We start from the raw sequence: 24528 nt of genomic DNA, 5'->3' as shown, positions 1-24528 counted from the left end.
TTACGGAAAAATAACACAATTGGTGGGTGTAGTATAAAAATAAAAATATTTTCTTACTGCAAAATTTCTTCATCAATGCCTTCTTTTCTAACAACAATAAGGACTAGTTGCGTTAATTAATTCTAAACAGATTTAATTTAAAAATATAGTCACACAACATTATTGTTAGACCATAAGAGTAATTTGTAATGGGCATGCGGGATTCATATATGATGTCACTGGTTCATAGTAATGATGTCAATAACTCCTAGTGAAGATGTCACTGGTTCCTAGTGATGATGTCAATGACTCCTAGTGATGATGTCAATGACTCCTAGTGATGATGTCACTGGTTCTAGTGATGATGTCACTGGTTCCTAGTGATGATGTCAATGACTCCTAGTGATGATGTCACTGGTTCCTAGTGATGATGTCACTGGTTCCTAGTGATGATGTCAATGGCTCCTAGTGATGATGTCACTGGTTCCTAGTGATGATGTCACTGGTTCCTAGTGATGATGTCAATGGCTCCTAGTGATGATACCACTGGTTCCAAATGCTGATGTAATTGGCTCCATGTGATGATGTCACTGGCTCCTAGTGATGATGTCACTGCTTCCCTTCACTATGTTTAGGTAACAGGTGCAGTCTTAGCATCTGGGTGACCCAGGAAGAGATCGGAACAATTCACAACACTCACCCATCCCCTCCAAATACACAAATGAAAGAGACAGGAGATCTATAAACGTTTAATGTATCTACCCCTGGATGGCATATGGCAGTATATATATAATATAATATAGGTGCCAAATGTATTTTCTTTCCAAGTACTTATCTAGTACCTATTCTAACCATCAAGCTTAGACTAACTAATGTGGACAACAGAACTCGCATTATTCCACCAGGATACAATAGGTTCACTATACTATAAAGGTTGACTGTATTAATGCACTATACATTACGGCTCTGCCATAGATGTCATCTGTCGATCCTTACATCAAAAGAGTCCTACATGCTCTGCTCTGGCCTCCCTGCGGGGTTGGATTCTCTGTAGCTCAGAAGAGTTATTATTTCTTAAAACCACCCAGCGATTTCTTTAATAATTCTCTCCAATTCTTGCAAACTATAATTGAGCTCATTTTGGTAATTTGGCCGGTATTGTGAGCTTGAGGTATACAGGCCTATTCTGGCTTCAACATGGGCAAGGTTTCACGTCCCGCTGTTAGTGCCTGTGTCATGTAAAAAAGCAACGATAATTATCTAGCAGTTTAGCTGCAAATTTAGGGTGTTTTACTCCAGCATCTAAAGCTTTTCTTCCTTTAATAGACACAGCCTTGGAGTTTCTTCTATGTAAATCCTCTGTGATAAAGTCAGGAATCTTTGAGAACAGAATGTGGGTCTTCTTCTTGCACGGCAGTTAATGTTCACTTTGATAAAACATCATATGCTGTAATCATTCAGAATATAGAATGTACTCAGTAGTTTTCATTAGCTGTAATGGCGCTGAATAAGAGGAAACATGTAGGGGGCGTTTGTTGCTAGGCCACCGAAATTTAAAACATAAGCTAGAAGCACGTGTGTTACTGGTATTTACTAGCATTGGGAGGTCACTGTAGACTTTAATTTTACCCCCCTCCCCCAGTAAACACACTGAGTAGCACAGAAAACATATTGCAAATGCGTAAGGTGGCATTGAAAACAATGGGGTGCTATTTTCAGACCCAATCACATGTACCATAGTAATGCCGTGGGTATGAGGTCTAAGTAAAATAACTCACGGATTAAATAAGAAGGACGCTCACAACAGTTGTCTTGTCCCTTTACAGGTAGCGCTGGGACCCCCGTTATGTTTAATAAGAATGGGGATGCGTTGGGACGATACGACATCTTTCAGTACCAGATGGGAAATCGCAGCACCCCGGGATACCGGCTGATTGGACAGTGGACAGATGAACTACAGCTCAGCGTGAGTCCTACTGATTGCGCACTGCGCCTGGTTTCCGCTGTACAGAAAGTGTTGTGTCACATTACACAGACCCTCACCCGAAGTAACCTTCATAGCAATGTTGGTGTTATTAAGAGGGGAACACATATATCAATTTATATCTTTCAACTTATATTTATTAAAGAAAATATTTGGTTTTAAGAGGTTGGGGAAGCAATGGAGGTTATTATTAGATTTAGCGTAATCATAGAGCCCTGAGTCTCTTTGGATTGGCCCCTCTCATTACTGGAGCACAAAAATGCCGACTGGGCCTGCAAAACATGGCCGACTTAGAACAAGACCCCATCTACAGACTGATTTTGTTTCCCTCTTGTTAGAGCTCATCAGTGTAGGATCGAGGCTCCTGTTGTGCGAGAAATTTATTTGCAACAAAAATTGCACCTTATAGCTGAATTTACTAACACTATAAGGCCATCATGTTTTGAGCTAATTATCACAGCGGCATGCACAACCCATGCAAATTTAAAACAGTGTTCCTCTTCATTCAGCAATGTATAGAATCTATTATGGGAAAAATACCCACTTTATTAATGGCACAATTATCTTGTGAAAACTGACTTTATAATAGCACAAGAATTATTCCCACTGTTAGCTTAATAAATTACATTAAAGAGACTGTAACCTCAACAGTGTTATTTGTCTACTTCATAATTTCCTGTTACTCCTCTCAGACGATTGTCTGTTGTGTGTAATATTTCTGGGTCTTCCTAGACCTAACCCGAACCCTCTTTGTAGTCTCTGATTATATGCTTTAAATTATTTGTATTTTTTCCGAATACAGCATCACAAATTAATTTAAAGTATATAATCAGAGACTACAAACTGAGGAGATGTATAGGATCGGTGAGTAAATAGTACTGAAGGTTAAGCAAAGCATCAGACAGTGGTCCAGGATTCAGACCTTAAATGGGTGTTCAAATATTCTACAGCTACCTAGTTGTAAATGTTTTAGGAAATATGCTGCACCGAGTTATCAAACCGTACGATGATCTACAGACGGCTTCTTCCCACCTCACCTGGGAATTTCTTACATTTCTGCATTTGCAAATTCCATATGTGTTGTGTTCTCACCCTCTCACATTATGGTAAAATGACTCATTCCAATCCATATGTTCAGTTTAAAAAGTTGCACCCATTTTTGACTGAATAATTCAAGTTTTAAAAAAGTTTTCAGGCTCTCTGACATCTCTGGTGACATTTAATGGCATATGTAACAAAAAGGAAGTTATTATCTGCACAGGAAACCCAATATATCCTCTTGTATAATTATACATAATTATTTTAGTGGGTGTTCTCCCAAAACGCTGCATATTGTCCTAACATACAAGAGAAAACAAAAGGAGTCTGATTTGGAGGCACTCATAGGGGGATATTTACTAAACTGCGGGTTTGAAAAAGTGGAGATGTTGCCTATAGCAACCAATCACATTCTAGTTATCATTTTGTAGAATGTACTAAATAAATGATAACTAGAATCTGATTGGTTGCTGTGGGCAACATCTCCACTTTTTCAAACCATTAAATATTCATATATTTTTAATTATTATTATTATTATTATTATTATTATTATTTCTTTAATTAATTAAAATAATCATTCCAGACAATTATTTTCCCTAGAGAAATATTGGATTAAAATTAGCATAGAAGTAATAAGAAAGAAAATAGTGTCTGTACAAAATACCTTTAAGGGTCTTCAGCATCTAAACTATAAATTAGTATTGATTCAAAAGTATCTTAATTCTCTCAATTATCCATATGTTAAAATAGTAGAATAATATATTATATATATAATAATATATTATTATATAATAGAATGTTATATTATGTTATATATGTTTCACAATGTTTAATTATTTATTAATGCCAGATATAAATTCAATCCTTTTATTTATTGCTTCTCTAAGTGATCTTTAATACCGGGTGGGAGTGCAGCCTTAAATCCTGTTCCTCTAACACATTTGTTTTCATATCTATTATCATGTTGTCATTTTGGTATAAATTATACATTCCAGAAAAGATACTTCAGCCTACAAATAAAAAGAACATAAACTGACACTATGTATCCAGTGTCTTCTGCCTGGTAGACATTATGTAAATTATCAGTTTTTTGTCAGGATTTATTCTTTGTAACAATTTTATTGTAATTTGTGATTATTCCCCTGTAAGTCTCTCTCACAATCAGGAGCTTCTCCGTATACACAAGAATACAATCCTTTTAAAATTGTTATCAGTGCTTGTTTGAATTTACCACATTACTATTATCTATAAATGTTTATACTCTAACGAGATGTTAAGGACCCTTAAGGGTATTTGGGATCCCTTTTTAATTATTTCTACACACACTAATTTCTTCCTTATCAGTTCTATACTAATTTTAATGTAAAACATTTTGCTTGGGAAATAAATGGTCTGGAATGATTATTTTAATTAAAAATAATAAAGAATAATATTTTAATATTTAATACTAGTGTGGATTCTAAGAGTTCCTCTAGATCAGAACACCTTTTTTTCCTCTGGTTTGTTAGCACATCTAATTAGAGATGTTCAGGCTCAGTTCCTTGAGAACCGAACACACCCAAACTTAGGGGATCTGAGTACCGAGCCGAGCCAGCGCGGTACTTTCATGCGCCCTCGGAATCGAAAACGAGGCAAAACGTCATCGTTACGTCATTGGATCTTGGATCTCGCGATTTTAGGATTCCTTTTTAGGATCCAAAATAACGGTGGGTGGGAGGGAGGGCGGTCCCAAGGACAATTCCATCTTGCACCATTTTTTCTTTCCTGCCACTGCTGTGTGCCAATGTGTCCTAGATGTGCTAGGAACTGCCGTGTGTTTGTGTGATTGATCTGTCGCTTACCATCCAGCCAGGTCGCTGCAGTATTTGTCCCAAAGTGTATGAAAATAATATTGTGACCTGTGAGGTGGTCAAAATTGACTGCAAATGACTTGAAATTAGTGTTATTGAGGTTAATAATAATGTAGGAACAAAAAAGAGCAAGAATATGTGATTTTAGAATATTTTAGGGTTTTTCCTAAAAAATCCAAAACCAAAACACAAAGCTAATCCAGATCCAAAACCAAAATCAAAACCAGTTCACGGGGGTCAGTGAGCATCTCTACATCTAATGGCATAGCCACATGAAACGTCTACATCTTAACATTGGCAGGTGTGATTATGAAATTGTCTAAGTGTTCTATCAAGATTTCCCATGTGCTCTGTTTGGAAATACTTTTATTTTTGGAGGGAGGGGGGGTTCAGTCTGGGATTTTCAATCAGTTCAACAAACACGGAAGTTCACCTCCAGATTCTGGTGGCGTTAGAGCTGGTTAATTGTTTCATGGAAAATATATCATCGATATATATCTGTAGAAAAAATATATAGTTTATAGTGTAAGATCTGTTATCGTTTCTGTGGCAACTAAACGAGGTGCTTAATAAACAATTGTTTTGTTGAGTTACACTTTGATCCCCCCAGATTCAACCATCTTTCAAACTCCATTCTGACTTTCTGAACCTCCGACCGAGGCAGGGGGGGGAATTTACAGAGATACTGCTCCCATTCCTACGGGAAAGTACATATCTTAGTTCTGCAAGATGTCAATGACATTGGAGGCTTGTAGGAGATGGCTTTCCTTGCTGATTACAGGCTAGTCGCAGCTATGCCCCTGATTTTGCACCCAAATGCAAAAACAAGATTTACGCTTGCTGGATGAATACTTTGCACATTTTCAGGATTTTCCAGATGTACCAGGTGTCCCCAGAGCTCTTTTCTGTCTTTAAAACGACTTGATTTTTACACGTATTCTGTGGTGGAAGAGATGTGTCTGCCAATACTTTCAGTATGGGAAAGAGCATTTATAGATGCGTATTTAAAGCATACAAATGTTCAAACACGCACATGCCCTTCCACTTTCATTTTTTATGTCATATATGATGCTCCAAATTTAAATTAATTACAATGGAAGCCCAAAATGTGATGTAAAGGCAGGATTTGTGTATGAGGTTATCACTTTTTCTAGCATGTGCATTCGCAAACGGGTGAGCCCCTTTACACGTAAACGTATAAATAGAGACATTGCACTTTAGAAAAGTCCGTTAGTGTCAAAAAGCTGAAATAGCAAAGCAGGCATGCTCAATTACATGCTTTCCATTTTAGTATTTTATTACTGACACTGCTAAAATCAAATCCAGTGCCTGCATGCACATATATTACAGTCCACTGTGATAAGGTCAGGTTGTTTTCTGAAACACATGTAGGTAGATCATTAGGAATCGTAGAGTACATGGTAAGGAGCCCAACGGGGTTTGTGGGAGCTGTTAATTTCTTTTCATCAAACCTTTTATTAAACACAATTCCACAAGTCTTTGACGCAGCCTCTGTGCTGGGGGGAGTAAAATTGAATTTTCCAGTCTCTTAAACATCCATATTTGTGGCTTAAATTTCCCTTGATCATAGTGTCCTGACAGCGGCACTCAGCAAAAAGTCATTATCCGGGACCTGCAGTCAGAGCCCCTCACCTAAGTGAGGTAATATCTTGTAATTTAAGAGACTATATGACACGGACGTAAATATTACTTCTCCGGCTACTACTCTTGTCACACAATCACCTCAGGATTTGTCAAGTTTATTGAAGCATTTGTGTCATTTATAATAATAGGATGAGCACAGATTGGAAGCTTTCAGTCCTGTCCCAAAAGTGTTGTACCCAAAGTGTTATCTTTGAGCTGAGTATAACTCAGGATATCATCCTAAATCACAGCCCTCGGCAAAGACAGAAAGTCCGCTCTTTCCGGAGAGTTTATTTCTATAATCCCCCTGTGGATGAAAGGACAGCAATGTGTTATTCACTCATCTGAAAGGGAAGGTGTGCGCTCTCTTAAACATATCACAGAACTATTTTTTGCCCAGGCAGTGACGATTTTTGCTTAGGCATGGCCAATGGATCTTTGGCGTGACCAGCGCAGATCCGGTGTGACCCAGGTGGATAGGGATGGGATTGGACATGGCCAAAGTGCTCAGTAGGTGTTATTAGTGTGTATACTGTGTTTCTAACCTTTTACTAACAGTTGCTATCTTAGGAGTACAGGAGGTATATTTACGGCGGGTTTGAAAAAGTGGAGTTGTTGTCTAGAGCAACCAATCAGATTCTAGCTGTCATTTATTTAGTACATTCTACAAAATAATAGCTAGAATCTGATTGGTTGCTATAGGCAACATCTCCATTCTTTTCAAACCCGCAGTTTAGTAAATATACCCCCAGATCTTTTCTAGCTTGCGTCTCTCTGGTGCAGTGCTTGCATTTAAATGATTGGTATGCAGTCTCCTAGTTAACAGAAATGTTTTCTACAGATTGGTAGATTCATAACCCCCCGGACGAGGCCGGTTACATTATAGCAAGATATGATGTTGGCCGTTATAGAGATATGAAACCTAAAAATTGTATTTGCGCCAATTTGCAATTTTCTCCCCATTTCACAATCTACCAGTTGTCAATTTCAAGTATTTATGCGGACTGGAAATGGGTGTGCGCCCTTCTGCAAGGTGAGGAACTCCCCTAAAAATGTGCTGTCTGTACCTCTTTATCTCATTGTAATTATCTCAGCATGTGACATGAAATCTCGCAGTGGCGAGGAGCGCTCTTTTCATGTCCTACCATTGGCCAGTGCAAACGCCGCCATTTTGCCCTCCGAACTCATGCACATCGGCGGAGGACTAGGTAAACCAGCACAAATTAAGGTAGACAACATCACCACAGAGGATCTAGTACTTTCATCTTGAAAGCTTTGTCCATCGTAAATGACCTCCTAATTCTAGTGTTCCAGTCAACTTATGTCAAGAGGCCATACCTTCCAACTGTAACATTGTGGCAAGTATAATACCGTTTGTACAGTATTTTTATCACGCAAAACCTCCTGCACCATTTTGTACTTGTTTACAGGAGCTGTACCAGACCCTGCTCACTCCCAGCCCTCCCTCCGCAGCTTGGTGCACTAAGATACACACCCCCTGTCACACTGATCTCATGATTGGTGGGTTCTGTCTCCTTTGATGGAGGCAGTCTTGGGATGTCGGTGCTCCTCACAGTGCTGACGTCACTGCTGGAGCTCTGCAGCTGCCTCCCAGGTGCAGCCCTGTCGAGTTCAGGGGAGCCCAGATACGTTAGGCTGAGAAATACCCCTGCTGCAGGGCGACGAGGGAATAATCAATGTGCTGGAGTAGTGTGGGGACGGTAAATCAATGAAGGGGGGGATTAATTTCAGCAAATAACTTTGTGATGACGCGGAGAATAAGAATAGGGCGAGGCACTCCCCATGGGTGCCACAATACACCCCTGTTGTGTGTACCTTTGTCAGCTGTGGAATGTTGGAGACTCTGAGAGGGTTCTGCTGAAACATTAAACAATTACGAAGACAAATTTTCAGTTTAATGTAATATAGGTTTAGTTTTCTACTGGTTGCTGAATATGCATTTATTCCAAATCAATGTCAAACAGCATTCGTGGAACTGTAACATTTTTACGTAGCCCAATTACTGTTCTTGTGAAGGGGTTAAATTTAGGGGTTAACAATTGATTTATTTCTCTGTCAAATTACATTTTGTGCCGTTTTTCTCTCTGTCCCTGGGACAGAGCGTTGTTGACACCTTGTTATTATGTTCATTACCACTGACAGGAGGTTGTTCTGATACATTGTATCTCTGACACTTTTTCTTACCTAGCCTGTGTCAGCGGTTCTTGATAATTGCACCGGCATTACCTCCCTGTCAGATGCAAAAATGTGACTATTTAATGAACGTTTTAACACATGGGGGTAAATGTATCATACCCCGGTTTTCTCAACTCGCGGGAGATCGGCGTCTTTGCAGCTTAAATTTAAATCGGCGCTGCCTTGTAACCTTTACCTTTAAGCTGCGAAAACGCTGATCTCCCGCGAGTTGAGAAAACCGGGGTATGATACATTTACCCCATGCACTGGTTGATACCACAATGAATTGCCTGTATATTACTAAGGGACCTGTTTGTTTATGAATAGTTACATATGGCCCCCATTAAATATAATCACTGATCGCATTGATAGGGGATGATATTTCAATACTATTTAATGAAAAAATCCCAGGACAGCGCATCCGACGATAACTTTACTAACCTAAAACTTTGGGTTCTGACCTGGGGTCTTTACTCTGACATGCATAGACATTTTGCAGTAGTTACCAGAGGGAAAGCAGAAAGCCATTAGGATCTAGTTCCAAACAATCAGGCTTTTCGGAGGTTGTTAAATTGCCCCAGACCACGGTCCTCATTGAACGTTACGGGGATTGCGGTTTGATGCAAATCTTAGCCCAATGCAGGAGACATCTATGATCTCTCCTGTGTAAGCTTTTGTTACATAGCTGTCTAACTTACAAATGCCTAAATCATTTTATGACTTATGGCTTAATAAATAGCCCCCTATATATTACAACAACCTGATAGTGTACAGTAGCCTGGTCTACTAATAATCACAGAGAATCCGCAGACATTTTCCCCCTTAGGACAATCCATGAAGAGTATCCGAAGGGACTGTAAGCTCCTATTGTAAGGCTGTAGTCATGTGACATTTGCTTATGATTCCTGATTGGCTTGCTTATATTCCCTGCACTGTGATTGGCTTCCGTCTTCAGTGGCTGTTTATTTAGCAATTGTTTTGTGAATTAATTTATGGTGAACCTATGAAATTCAGGCAAATAGATCTATTGGTCATTTGAACTTTATTCCAGTATCAGCATAATCCTATCCATTGTCTAGCTGTGTCTAGCTGTTTGAAATGTCATTGTGTAGATGTGTGTCACAGAACATAACGGAATTGTTGTAATTAGTTTTCTATTTTTCTCCTAAAGTTGTACTGAAGCGGTCAATGTTCTCTGGGAACTGCTGTATTACGTGAACGCCTTTGGCGATAAGGTGCTCGACAAGCAAATTAAAATATGAACAACTGAAACATATAATTTTGAATCACAAAGTCATCATGGTGTATAAGTAGTTTTTCATGCAGTGTTATATTGGGGCTTTATTGGCTATAACTGCACCTCGCGTTATTTTATAAATGCATTTTACACCTATGTTCATTAATGAGACTGTGGTCTCATTAATGAACATTAATCACTTTATGGACATTTCCCCTGTGCAAAATGACTTGAATTTTTTCACCAGCTCATAATCATATGATACCTTTATGTTGCACTTCTAATACTTGTAATGAACATTTTAACACACAATTGCAAAATTTAATGAACACAGTCCCATCCTCCAAATTACCAAATTACCACACCTCTCCCCAGCAGAGGAGTCACAGGGTTCAGTAATGGTAATGATAGGAGACTGACGTTTTTTTGTATCTGTTTTTCAGCCTCCTGAGGGGTAAATGTATCAAGCTGAGAGTTATCCGGCGGGTTTGAAAAACCAATCAGATTCTAGTTATCATTTATTTAGTACATTCTACAAAATGACAGCTAGAATCTGATTGGTTGCTATAGGCAACATCTCCACTTTTCAAACCCAGCGGAAAACTCTCAGCTTGATACATTTACCCCCTGGAGTTGAATTTGACTTAGAGGTGGAAGTAGACCCTAGGTCAGAAATCCTGGAAGTCCGTGTTTCTAGAGTAAATCTCCCAGCCCAGATTTAGAGGTGCTAGGGTGGAGGGGCGGAGAGGGGGCGGAGAGAGCGGAGAGGGGGTGGAGCCCTGGCAGTTGCACATACAGGTAGACACATTGTTAAAGTTAAAGCAGATATAGTATGATAGATAAGAGAATCAGTTGGAACTGGTTAAAGGGCTGACTCTGATTAACTGAGATACTAACATGCGCTGTAAACCATATAAAAGGGCAGCTGAAAGCCTATATGGTTGTAGAGTATCACTACCTTCAAGTGGTTTTGTGTTTGTAAGAACGATTATACGAATAAACCTCTTCTCTGTTATATGCTGCTTTGCTCCTCTGACCACTGGATTACAGCAAACACTGTAATCCATCTCCCAGCATCCAACCTCAGCCCTCTGCCCTCTACCCAGCAGTCATGATCAAACGAAAGCAGCCAGTAAAGAGGTGCTACAGCAGCTACACACTACCCAGAAGCCATCAGTTCCAGGTAGCAATGAAGCAGCCTGGTAGTAGCAGCAATACCCTCCTACAACTGGGGGGACCAAGGTGATGTGCTGGGGACACTTGTAGTTGGTGATTGGCTGGTTTGACCCGGTAGGAGGGAGCAGTGACAGTAAGTTACTGACGTCAGCAAAACCACAGCCATAGTTATGTGTATTGTTTCAGAGATATTGTATCTTTTTGCAGCTGATCAGCGCACAGAACCTTGAACATTGTATCCAGTGAGCTTCCTGTTACATCATAGATTTGCAGTCAAAGGAACACAACCAGCTCCATCCCTCAAAGCAGTTCATAATCGTGGTGATGATGATGGTGCAAAGATATGGAGTTGGGGGAGGGCTTCCTGTCTCACACACTATTTCTCATCCTCGAGCTCTTTGCTATTGAATTCCTGAGTTTTGGACATTTCCCGTGCACTTTGGAAACAGACATCAGATTCATCCAGATTAGTCTGGTAATGTTGCTCCGTGGCCTGAGCACAGCTGGGGAAAGAATTAGCAAGTTATAAAAGGCCCCCTCTGTGCTTTTCAGCCATGTATATACATCAGCAGAGTTTTGAATTTCCCTTACTCTGGGATACGATGCCACTCTGCTGTGTTCTCTGCATTGGATACAATTGTATCCAGAGAGCAACTCTGTGTCGTATCCCTGGGCAACTAAAATATGCACCATTGGACAACACGACTGTACAGATTGGAACGTTGTAAGCTGGTACCGTGGATTTCAGTCATGTTCCATGTGCTGCCATAGACCGCCCCTAGTGCCAAATATTTACCCTCACTGTTTCTGTATAAGTGTATCGTAACATAACTGTGCAGCATATGGTATAAAAGCAAAGCACGCAGGTGGTGTAAAGGAGTGACTTCCCCTCGTCTGGATTGGTGACGTGCTGATGCTCCTATATATATGATGTTGTAATTGAGTCCGTCTGCCTCCGTAGAGACCGCAGAGCACAGGGAGCTCTCTGTTAAATGTTAGTAACAGCTTCTGTTTAGAGAGAAGAGCTGACCCACATGTTTTGGTTTTGGATGTGGTTTTGGTTCTAAATAGAGATGCTCGGGGCTCGGTTTTCAGAAAACTGAGCCCATCCAAACTTAGGGGATCCGAATAGACTCGTGACTTTCGCGCGTCCTCAGAGCTGAATCTAGGCAAAACGTCATTGTTGCGTTGTCGGATCTCGCGGGTTTTGGATTCCATAAGTACCTCCCTCCACAGGAGATCCAGCACCATTACTCACACAGAAACAGGGGTAGCAGTGTTCTTGTCACTCTCCAGTCTCCAGTGACATTCCTCAGTGCCATTGCTCACACAGAAACAGGGGTAGCAGTGTTCTTGTCACTCTCCAGTTTTCAGTGACATTGCTCAGTGCCATTGCTCACACAGAAACAGGGATAGCAGTGTTCTTGTCACTCTCCAGCCTCCAGTGACATTGCTCAGTGCCATTACTCACACAGAAACAGGGGTAGCAGTGTTCTTGTCACTCTCCAGTCTCCAGTGACATTGCTCAGTGCCATTGCTCACACAGAAACAGGGGTAGCAGTGTTCTTGTCACTCTCCAGCCTTCAGTGACATTGCTCAGTGCCATTGCTCACACAGAAACAGGAGGGGTAGCAGTGTTCTTGTCTCTTGACAAAAATTGACTGGAAATTAATGTTATTGAGGTTAATAATAATGTAGGAACAAAAAAAGACCCAAATTATGTGATTTTAGAGAAAAAAAATAGGGATTTTAGGAAAAAAAATAGGGATCAAAAACCAAAACCAAATCACACAAGGGCGGTTTTACCAAAACCAAAATCAAAGCACGAAGTTAATCCAGATCCAAAACTAAAACACGGGGGTCAGTGAACATCTCTAGTTTTAAAACGTCTTCGCATTTGGTTTTGTAACAGGTTTTGCCCAAAAATCCTGTAAGGTTTTGGTTTTGACTTTGGATCTGGATTTAATAAAAAAAATTGTGAAAAATAGGTCCAATGATGGGATTTTGAGCTGTATTTGCTCTATAATATTATTTAGAGCATTAACAATTATTTACAGCCATTTACGATCTATTTTCTAATGATCTCTTAACAACTGTCCAAATTGTCACTGATTTTGGCCAAATTCTGCAGCGATGGCTAAAATTAGTGACAGAGTAGCTGCAAAAATACATGTCAGGTTACTAAGAGATACAATCACCATTTCTGCTTCCATTTTCTTTTAATTCAATTCCATATCTCACATTATGGGTCTGAGTCATTAAGGAGATTAAGGCAAAAAAAAATGAGTAAATTTGTTCCTGGACAAACCATGTTACAATACAAGGGGTGCAAATTAGTTTATTATTTTGCACATAAGTTACATACTGGCTGTTTTTTCATGTAGCACACAGATACTTCATAGATTTATTTGTACACTGAAATGTAAAGTTGATCTAGGAAATGCCCTACCCCAACTATAAATCTGTCCCCACATTTTACATTTACCTCCCCCTCCAATGCAACATGGTTTTGCCAAGGTGCAAAGTTACTAATTTTTTTCTGCTTTGCTCTCCTTAATGACTCAGCCCTATAAGTCGATGTTTCGGTCCTACTCTTGGACCTTTGTCAAGACAATGACATAGAACAACATAAAAGACAGATAATAAAGAAACTTGTAGTTACCTGACTTCTTATGTAATCCCAGATGGTCTTCAGTTCCAGTATCATGATTCATGACAAGGTGATAGTCTGCAGATCAATGCAAAATATATGAGGCAATGGTTCCCTTGGATTCTCTATGAGGCGCTTCTAACAATGCACAATCTACCCTGGAACACATAAACCGGAAATGCCAAATCCAAAAGTACACAAACCGGGTTTTACTATAACAACCAAACACAGCTATTCCTAGGTGAGACCCTCGGACACCTGCAGGTGTGTATTCCCCATCAGAGCCTAAAGGAACTAACGCACCTCCACCATCAGATGACCACTCCTGCGTTACGCGTTCCAAGCTGGAACGATGCACTTCCTGTATAACAAACGTTTTGCTTCCAGATTTTCCTGGAAATTAAGTTTTGCCTCATTCTCAGATCCCGTTTTGGTGTGAAGAATCGAGTCGTGTTTTGTATGTACTCATAGCCCCAAAACTCAGATCTATTGGATTTCACTGAATCCGATCCGTTCATCCCGACTTTTAATGCCCTTTGATTTTGCCACCTCTGCTGGTCCAATCATTAATATAGCAGTGTTGGGACTAAATAGCTTCCAACACTACTCATAGAAATGAATGGTCTGCAATGGAGGTAAAATTAAAGGGTGCCAGGATTAATAACGACTCACGCAATGCCCCAAACTGGTCACACTGTGCCCCTTCTTGCATGAGACCACATCCTTCAGCGTAAGCCACTCTGTTTTGACCGCCATAATTTGGGACTGTCCAGAAGTCCCAGTACGGTTCACGGTGTATGGATTACTAGATTGCCCGGGTTTACATCATTGGCAGCCTAGGATCAAGGCATGATGAAGACTTAATGGGACCCCGGGCAAAATGCTTGTTTGTCAAAAAAAAAACCCACTTCAAACTGGGTAAAAGTAATCCGTGGCCCTCAATGACCACTGGGCCTTAAGCAGGAGACTGGCTTGCCTAGTGGATGATCTGGCTCTGATTGGCACAATCAGATACAATGCAATCTTTTCTCTGCAGGGTGAGATAGGGAAAGGGTATAGCTTGCCCGTGATTGAATTAGCATGGTGGCTTAGTGGTTAGCACTTCTGCTTCACAGCACTGGGGTCATGAGTTTAATTCCCGACCGTGGCCTTATCTGTGTGGAGTTTGTATGTTCTCCCCGTGTTTGCGTGGGTTTCCTCCGGCTGCTCCGGTTTCCTCCCACACTCCAAAAACATACTGGTAGGTTAATTGGCTGCTATCAAAAATTGACCCTAGTCTGTCTGTCTGTATATTAGGGTATTTAGACTGTAAGCTCCAATGGGGCAGGGACTGATGTGAATGAGTTCTCTGTACAGCGCTGCGGAATCAGTGGCGCTATATAAATAAATGATGGTGATGATGAAGATTGTTTTTATTTTAAAGCTCAGCGCCAGGGGTGGTTTTCAGATGGTCCTGACCTCCCAACATTCATTTTCAAAAATACCACAATAAAACCCATTAAAAATTAGATGTTGTAGATAATGATCTATGCAGTGACCCAGTAGCTTTCATTTTTTATTTTAGAAATTGACCCCAGCTAGTAGTATGTGTTAGTACATTTAATAACAGAGCCCTAAGGGAATCGTCTGGGTGCCGCGGTGGCTGTTTGCCGGCTGCCGGTAGCACAGAGGACCGAGGAGAGGGTTAATACGTCTGCTGCTTCGCTGTTTGTTCCCCTATCTTCCAGCAGACAGCCGTATATCACAGGCAGCCTTCTGCAAACCTGCCCGGAAGATTTATATTATGTATAATTATCAATATGGCTTTACAAACATGTGCATTAAAGCCCATCTAACACCCCATAAATCCTGCTGTACAATCCTCATATAAACAAGACGAGCGTGTTCTTCCATCCATCCCTGTGCCAGAGGCTGGGCACCGCTTCCTCCGTGCCGCCTGGAGCGTAGAGAGTGGGAACCGGAGGAATTCGTGTCATTGTCGTCTCACAGGAAACCCAATAAACTCTCATTATGTTATTACGGTATTTCTTTTTGTCTCATTACCCATTGTACTGTAACGCAGAGCTCCCTCTTTGCGTCTTGCCTCTCGTACGTAGATTGTAAGCTCTTCAGCCTAGGGACTTTTTTTTTTTTCTGGTTGTCATTTTCTCTTTGCTCAAAATGAGTGAAAGTAAAAAGATATTCTGCTTTCTGGAGACGTCTTTTCTTCTAGTAATGACACGTGGTCAATTGCTCTCTGGGTATTGACGGAGCAAAGCAAGAGGATCAATAGGAGACACAAGTCCAACAGCGGGCTGCAAAAATCTGCCTTGTCGCACTGCGCGGTAAAATGCCGCCATATCTTAAGTTAAATGTAACTTGCCCTTTGAGCCCCCTACTGCCTATGGCAAACCAGCCCAGTGCACTGGATGCCTGGTTAACAGTGTATAGTCGAAAAATGATTATGTACTGCTGTGGAACTAAAAGTCCCAGCAAGCCATGAACCATGACAGCCAGGGACTGCTGGAACCTGTAGTTCCAAAAAAGTATTCAATAGTAAAAAAAAAAAAAAGTACACCCCACATCCCTCTTTTACCTATTTATTAGCCTCCTAAATCCATAGAGAATCTTCAATTATCTATCCTGAAGTAGTCCAACTGGATTTCAAATAAAAAAACATAATACCACGATGCGGCAATACATGCAATTTAAAATACACATGTAACTTAATGTCGCAAGTTTGCGGCTAAACAATTACAAGGTTTGGAGCGCAATCTTTCAGCCTATTTTATAAGCCAACATTCCCAACTGGAAGATCGGGACAAAGTCGGCTGTACGCTCTTTCCACGCAAGTCATGCCCGATTTATCCACACCAAACCCTGATATGGCAAAAGAAATGTTTGCTCCTTATTTTGAGAAGCTCTTACTTTGTAGTTTTCCTGCACACATGTTTTTTTATGAGTGTACCCCAGTACGTCTAACCCCCCCACCTCCCCATTCTGTATGGCATGCCCAGATTCGCCCATCATACTGTGCAAAATTTTACAACACTGTTTGACACCATCTTGCCATGGCAATCCGTGGGCAGTGCCACCAGGCAAATATAGGACCACAAAGTCACAAGTCAGGAAGAAATTACTTTTTCTCTGCTCACCCGCAAATTTCCGAAGTCATCGATGACCCCATTGCTGGATTATACTTGTCTCATCGTTGCTTGGCTTGACCCCCAACCAGCCAAATACAATACATTTGAACCATTCTACCGTTAGACGGCAAATACGTAAGGTTTGTGTTGTTTCCAAGTCACTGAAAGTTTCCAAAAGATAAGGACAGAATAAATTCATGAGGAGCCTGATTAGAATTTGGGTGCTTATTGCAAACATAAGAATCTACTAAGAGTGCATCTGCCCAGCACATGCATCTGCAAATTAAATCACGCAACTTCTCAATCTTTAGATAAAAAACTGCAGCAGATTTATAGACGGAAACACCCTTCATTGATTTTATAAAGATTCTTGCTGGCCGATAAATCTCTTCGCCTTTCTCTGATTTGCAACTGGGAAAATGAAACATTGCATTTGTGACTGTGATAATCTCATTCAATATTAAATTCCTTATCAAGAGAAGCAGGGACAGTGGCAGATTTATGGCTGGGCCAATTAATGGCAAATCATTACATTAGGAAGAAAAGTGTCTGTATAAACGACGACTGATGCTAATTCTCTAGCCGCTAGAAAAACAACCAGGGCCTGATTCATTCAACGTGATGTATTTTGGATTAAATTGCACTGCAAATGGTCTATACGCCAATGAACTCAAGTATATCCAATTCAGCTTCGAACGCAAAGGACACTTCCGACCGCCTACGATTTAATTGGAGGAGGGCGTATAGACGTAGCCCATGTACAGAAACTGCGTGCCAAGTTTGAGTGCACGCAGCAGCGCCCGATTCAGTCTCTGGGCATCTCTCGATTCAGTCTCTGGGCATCTCTCAGGTACGTGACTTTCTGCCGTATCACTGGTACCAGCTACAGGTCCGGTGTAAGTGCTGATTACTAGTGATGACGGCTGTGTATACAGCTAGAACATGTGTTTGTAATCAAGAGCAACTGTAAAAAATGCATTTTATGTACAGTAGGTATTAATTACATCATGATAAATGTATTTTATGGGGAAAAAGTTAAAAATAAATACATTTTTTAATGTGTTTTTATAAATGACTATATTATTAACAGGTGTTAATATATTTAATAATATCTTTGCAATCTGTGCATTCTGCTGGGAATTAATATATTCCACATATGCATTGTTTGTATCCTGCAATATGTTGTACATGCAGGGGGCGCCTGTAACCGCATTCAAATTTAACAATTGACGATTCTTCGGATCCTCTTGTAGTTGAATACGTTTATTTGGCGTGCTTTAATGAACCAGGCCCCCCCAGCGGTCCCGGCCTCAGACAGGCCAGCGGAGACTAACGGATGTTGTATGGAGAGTAGTAATAAAGTTAAATCATACCCAGGATTCACTGCCATGATAAGGCTCATCAGGCGCACAGAGATGTAATTTTCCCCTCCTGCGTAGGGCAAGGTCCTCCGTATCCCTGTAGATCTGTAAGGAAACACTCTCTGGCTTTGTTAGTAAGAAGCTGCGCAGTCAGGAAAGTCGCTGAAACTTGATTATCACAGCGCTGGGGACTGGTTGTCAGGTTTAATCAGGGGTCTGTGATAAGAGAAGTCAGGCAAAGAGCTGAGCCGGTATTATATGAGACAGAGAGGCCCATGGCCTGATGAAGAGAAGCTTTGAGTCTCAACGCTCAGTGGATTAGCTCCGTACAGCCTTCGCAAGCCCAGAGATAAATGATTAGCTGCTGTAGACAATGTTATAAATAGGATGTTTGTGGAGGCAGCTAAAATGGCTGTAAATGTTTTTGGTCGGTGAAATATACACAGTACCACACTCACCTATGTGGTACTGTGTATATTTACTGTGTGAATATATTGTATTATATTCTATATATATTGTAAGGAGAAAAATTCATACATGTAAACGTTGAGATGAGCTTTGACCCTCACTTTTTTTATTTTTACTGATCGGTAGCCATCTTGTGTCCCCACACGGTGGAGGCAGCCATCTTGTTGACTGAATTCATGAGAATCCAACCTATCCATCCACTAGGTTATATTGTGGCATAGCTAGGACATGAGGAAATTTGTGTATTTTAGGTTTAATTGCTCTTTATTCACGGCAAACTCGTGTCGTTTCATATTCCGACACACCGCAGTGTTTGTCGTATTGTACAGCGCTTCTGAACACGTTCGTGCGTTGTGAGAAAACGCCAACAGCTGGGTTTTTTGTGAGGGATGATAATGATCCCAATTTTTTTTTAGCAATATATACATTTACAAGTTAACCCGTGCATGATACTCATGCATTCTAGTCAAATCAAGCTACTTAAGGAGTTAAAAAGGTTCTTGTCATCTTCATCGCCACACACACACGCCGCTAGGCTTTTATATATTAGATAATGCTAAGAATTTAGTAGGTCAGTGTAGTATATAACTCCGCCCAGCAGGTGGCACTGCAGCTTGAGCACTCTGTCACCCGGTAGTTTTTTCCACACACACACACACTAACACAGCATGTGTGTTCATGAGGTAAAATTACCTCACGAAAATGAATTTGAGCCCTCAACTCGTAAATTTAGCCTTTACTACCCCTCCCACGGGGGGAAGGGGGGATGATGGAAGTTAACTGACTTCACTATTATAATTTTTTTGTCAAATAATGTCAGTATACCAAATTTCAGGTCAATTGGATGAGCCCTTTCTGAGAAAATAGTGTTTTACACACACACACTAACACACGCCGCTAGGCTTTTATATATTAGATAATGCTAAGAATTTAGTAGGTCAGTGTAGTATATAACTCCACCCAGCAGGTGGCGCTGCAGCTTGAGCACTCTGTCACCCGGTAGTTTTTTCCACACCCACACAGTAACACACGCCGCTAGGCTTTTATATATTAGATTATGGAGCCAACGAATACAGCCGTTATATGTTATTAGAGGAGAGATTCAGTTCAGCGCCATGTGTCTGCGGAACAGTCCGTAGAGACACATCGCCCCAATGTTCTGAATGAAATCTCCGCAAATTTTTCCCCATAGAGGAGCGCAGAAAAAGGAACAGAGGTTTCTTACCGAAAATGGCGGAAAAATGCGCGTCCGAACACCGCTTCCCCCTGCGTCTTGAGATGATGGCATCACACAGTATATTTTTTACATTCTCTTACATAACGTTTGTTATTTTACACATTGGTGAGAGAGAGAATAAATTTCGGCCTAGCAGAGCGGCACAATTGTTATGAGAACATTCAGAATCAAAGACGCCGTCATGTTCGTATAATCAGAACTATAATCCCAGCTGTCTGGAGCTCTTATCTAAGCGAACCCAGTTTAACGCTACGGCTTGGAGAAAATGTCAGTCTTTAAAGGCACATCCTTTGTAACCCTATAATAATGAATGCAAATATAAACGTTTATATAATTCACCCTTTGATGCGGTAATACCATGTGCGGGTAATGTCAATCAGCCACGCGGCAGGTCATTTACGATCCGACGCATGCGTCCTCTCTTCCTCTACAGTGATGTTAAGTGATTGTTTCTGCTGGTTTCAAGAATTAGCACATAGCTTCTTATAGCACAGCAAGATGGCAAGGACTAGCCGGGGGCAGAATTGGAAGGAGGTGTGCGCATTGGTAGATTCATTGCTAGATGCCGTTTAACCGCGGTATAATTTTCACTTACATCTCTTCAGGTCGTCATTTACTGCTACCCCAAATACATTCTATTGTCCGCCACTTCCCAGACTTTTGGATGCATAGGTCCATGCCCACTTTCTCAGTTTTTAGTGCCAGTTTTTGCCTCGATCTTGACCCGTAGCTCCGTACGTTTCCTGTGAAAACATTTGCACAAATACAGACGCATGATGTTCCAAAACAAGATATCATAACATGATTATAAACGATATACAAACTAGGGCTGGCTGGCAAATTTTAGCCTAAAATGGTATAGGTAGCCCATTGACCCAACCCAAGTTAGCACATCATGGGATTGACCCCCCCCTAGGCCCCCCTGCGCAGCCAGCCTCCGCATACAAAGCAATATAATAATGCAGAGAATTTAGAGCACTTTTCTCTTCTCCTTTTTGTTTCATGTTTATCTGCAGTAACGCTCCTGATACAGAGCTCAGATGCAAAAAGAGGATTTTGTGCTATGAGACAAGTTATTCCTCTAAGGGGCGAAGGCTTTTCATTTAGGATGGCAATTCCGGTTTAGTGGGTGTCTGCAGACGCCTTGTTTAGCCCTGAAGTCTTTATACCTGTCTCACCATTCAGGGGCGTTTGATACAAGTAAACAGTAATATTTACACAAATACCAATAAAATAAAAAATTAACAAATACAAATACAACACATTTAAAAAATAAAGACGATGCCGATGACTTGTTACTCTAATGAATTATTTAAGACAGAAATGATTCTCTAATGAAGAGAAATTTTGGAGAAAAAATTACACATTTTTAATTCAGGGAAATGTCCAAAATTAATTGCAAAAAGGAATTTTAAGTGGATTTTTACTTTTGCTTTTGTAGTCACAGATCCCCAATTCTGCAAATGTCTGTGCAAAATCAGAACGGGCCTGTGTATGTGCACTGTGTCAAATTGTCATATTTGCACACAAAAAAAAGATGTCCAATGTATCCACATTTGTTTTGGTTTTGCAAACCACTCTACCCCATGATTACCAGTCTCTAGGAGTTTGTGATATGGGTCCGTGTTGACCAGTACAAGTTTCATGCATCTAATGACCATATGACACAGCGAGCCGTCCTCTCCGCGATAGACCTCAATTCATCACACTCAAGCGCTTTCTCCTGAGTGGTCTATCTGTTTGGGTCAATGTTCGTCTGTCTCTCAGGGGAGGTGGGAAGCAGAGGCCTTTTTTCTGCTTCTTATTGACCTGCAGAATGGAAGTCATTATTCTAACTCAGCTCATTAAAAGGATATGACTGAGTGAAGGAGAAGAGGATAATAGAGTGGTCTAAGAGTTCATCCCATCCTTATTCATTAGAGAAGCAATAACGCTACACAGAGTCTGGTGACAAAGACCAAAGGCTGAGTATGGCTGGTAGAATTTGGGTTATCTGATTCATTGCAGGAATCTGATGAACGCAGGAAGGTCAAATGCAAATGTTGCTAACTATATAGATCAGCAACTGACCAAGATGATAGGGTCATAGGCTATCTGCTCCACACACAGACCGCCGCCATGTGTAGGATCATCTCATGATTAGAACATGTGTATTTTACACGTATCCTGATGGTATTTACAATCGCTTAATCATGTGGCTAAAAGGAAAAAAATAATTTGGCCTTTGTTAAAGGGGAATCACCTAAATAAACAATTTTGCATCTGTGTTTTTCTGATAGTTAAGATAAAATACAACTAGAAACACAGCGTTAAATCCCAAAGCATAACACTGAAATGATGGAATACATTTTCTGTCATAATTGGTGGTCGCAGTGGAAGTTTAGAAGTGGCGGTATGGAAAATGTAAGTGAATGGGATACGTCCGCAAAGACGATGGTAGGAGAAGCAGCGGTATGGCATATCGCCATATACACCCCCACTTTGACTACTACCATAACTCATACTTACCACCTCTCCCTGAATGTCAGGGAGACTCCCTGAAATAGGGGTGATCTCCCTCACTCCCTGAAGAGTCCGGCATTCTCCCTGATGCTGAGCCAGTACAAGACGTGGTTGGCTTCTCCATCTGTGGCATGATGACACAGTTCAGAAATTGTGTCCTATGTCCATGTATTGATGTCTATGGAGGTGGCCATTTTCATGGAGACCAAGATTTAATCAAAGACTGACAGGTAAGACAACATGACTTCAGTAATGGAGACAGAAATGTAAAAGACACTTCATTCTCTAGAGATTCATTAGCTGCTTTTCTTTAACGCATAGTTGCCTATTCTCCAAGAATGTCTGGCAGACTCCTGCAATTCTGGGAGACCTCCCGGGAGATCAGGCCAACATCACGGTTCTCGCCCCGGCAATAGATAAGTGGCGGTGGGCGCCCACCTCCCCCAGGGATCTCCCTGAAGCCAACGAGGAAAAGTTTGCATGTATGCCATAACTGTGTGCACAGCCCAACTTAAATTAACGGATCGCCGACATCTGCAGTCTGAGCGGAGGCGACTTCCCATCACTTGCGGCCAAGTAGCAGAGGATTCATACCGGCCCTCAAACCGGAATTGTTTCACTATGTAAAAATAAAAAAAGAATTACGAAATGGGCAGCATGTCACCTTAATCAGCCACTAGTAGATTTGGGTGGGACTGGCAGACTGCTTTTTTTTTAATTATATATTTTTTGTCACACAGAGCACAGTGCGTCAGAAGCGTTTCGTCTCATTAATACGACCGAGCGCGATCACTTCCATTTCTGAGCTAGTGCGAAAGTGAAGTCCTTTTGCGTAGTGAAAATATTTGTGCGCCGCTCAGCAGGACTAGGCCAAACGTTCCCACAACCTCTACCTCCATTTAACTCGCTGCGAGAATCTCACTCAGCAAAAAAACAGAAATCTCAGACCCCTTGGTCATTATACCAAAATAAATACAACAATAAACACATACAAACAACCTTAACATAAAGTTTAGTTAAATTAAAGACGCCCCAAATATAAAATAAAATCTTATATTCCTGTTTCTGGAGCAGTACGGATATGGAAAGAAGTATCCCCATAAAAAATGTCCCCGCCGTTCGCTACCTATGTATGACAAGAAATTATGAAAATTGGGATCCCTCAGCCAATCACAAGCAGTGAGAGAAGCTGTTTGTGATTGGTTGACCATGATTATCATAATTATTTTGCTTTTTTTCCCGCAATGCTTAGATGTGAACCATCATCATCATCATCCTTTATTTATGTAGCGCCAACATATTCCGTATCGCTTTACAATTGGGGACAAACACAGTAAGCTAATAAAAACCAAATGGTGATTCTTTCTATTAGGTATCACCAATTTTATTTTCTGTTCGGCATTGAATATGTACATCAGGCTCGAAATAAATTGAAAACCAGAGGCAAACAATATGCACCGGTCTCTATTCCTTTTCAAATACGTTAAGCTTTCCCTTCTTTTGAATGTCTGGGAGATGCCGTGTTGATGAGCGGTATTGTGCATTCCTGCTGTGCCTAAGACCCTCTGAATAAGGGGATGGACAGACGTGTGTATGTATGTATGTATAAGACGTTTTTAAAGGAAGCATTTTATTCCAAGCAGAAGGTTGGCGTTGGCCACCAATTATATTCTTGACAACACCGATTTTTATGCAGTGCTTCCAAGTGTGAGTCCGTCTCCTAATCTCTGCTTTCCACACAGCTTATCAGCCAGCTTGCATTTCATTAGCTATTTTACAGCCAGAGGTGAGAGAAGAGTTGCAAATCTTTGTGCTGCTGCTGGTATAAAGCTATCTGGGTATATTGTAACAAGGCAAGTGAAAGAAGTCTCCATAATTATGGCCCTGTGTAGCTGCTATCTCTGAACACAGAAATGTTCGGGTAAATGAGTTATCTGTACGCTGTCACATCTCTTAAAGTTCACATAACTAGTAAAGCTCTGAAATCCAACGAGACACAGAGACCAAGCCTCATAGGGTGATGGAGGGGACAGAGCAGGGGGTCCGGAGATTAAAGAGGGGAATGGCGGGGAAGACTGAT

General features: G+C 40.9%; 1 protein-coding gene across 1 annotated transcript in view; it reads left to right on the top strand.

Moving 5' to 3' along the window:
- Window positions 1-24528, top strand: part of GRM7 (glutamate metabotropic receptor 7) — a 272407-nt gene that overhangs the window by 153599 nt on the left and 94280 nt on the right. Inside the window, exon 7 of the mRNA XM_075183745.1 lies at window positions 1806-1945. Within this exon, the coding sequence (XP_075039846.1) occupies window positions 1806-1945 (140 nt within the window). The remainder of the gene's footprint in view (window positions 1-1805; window positions 1946-24528) is intronic.

The sequence above is a fragment of the Mixophyes fleayi genome, chromosome 8 (genome assembly GCF_038048845.1).
Source record: "Mixophyes fleayi isolate aMixFle1 chromosome 8, aMixFle1.hap1, whole genome shotgun sequence".
NCBI classification, from domain to species: Eukaryota; Metazoa; Chordata; class Amphibia; order Anura; family Limnodynastidae; genus Mixophyes; species Mixophyes fleayi.
Note: the sequence above shows the minus strand (reverse complement) of the source record. Positions and strands in the feature narration are given on the sequence as shown.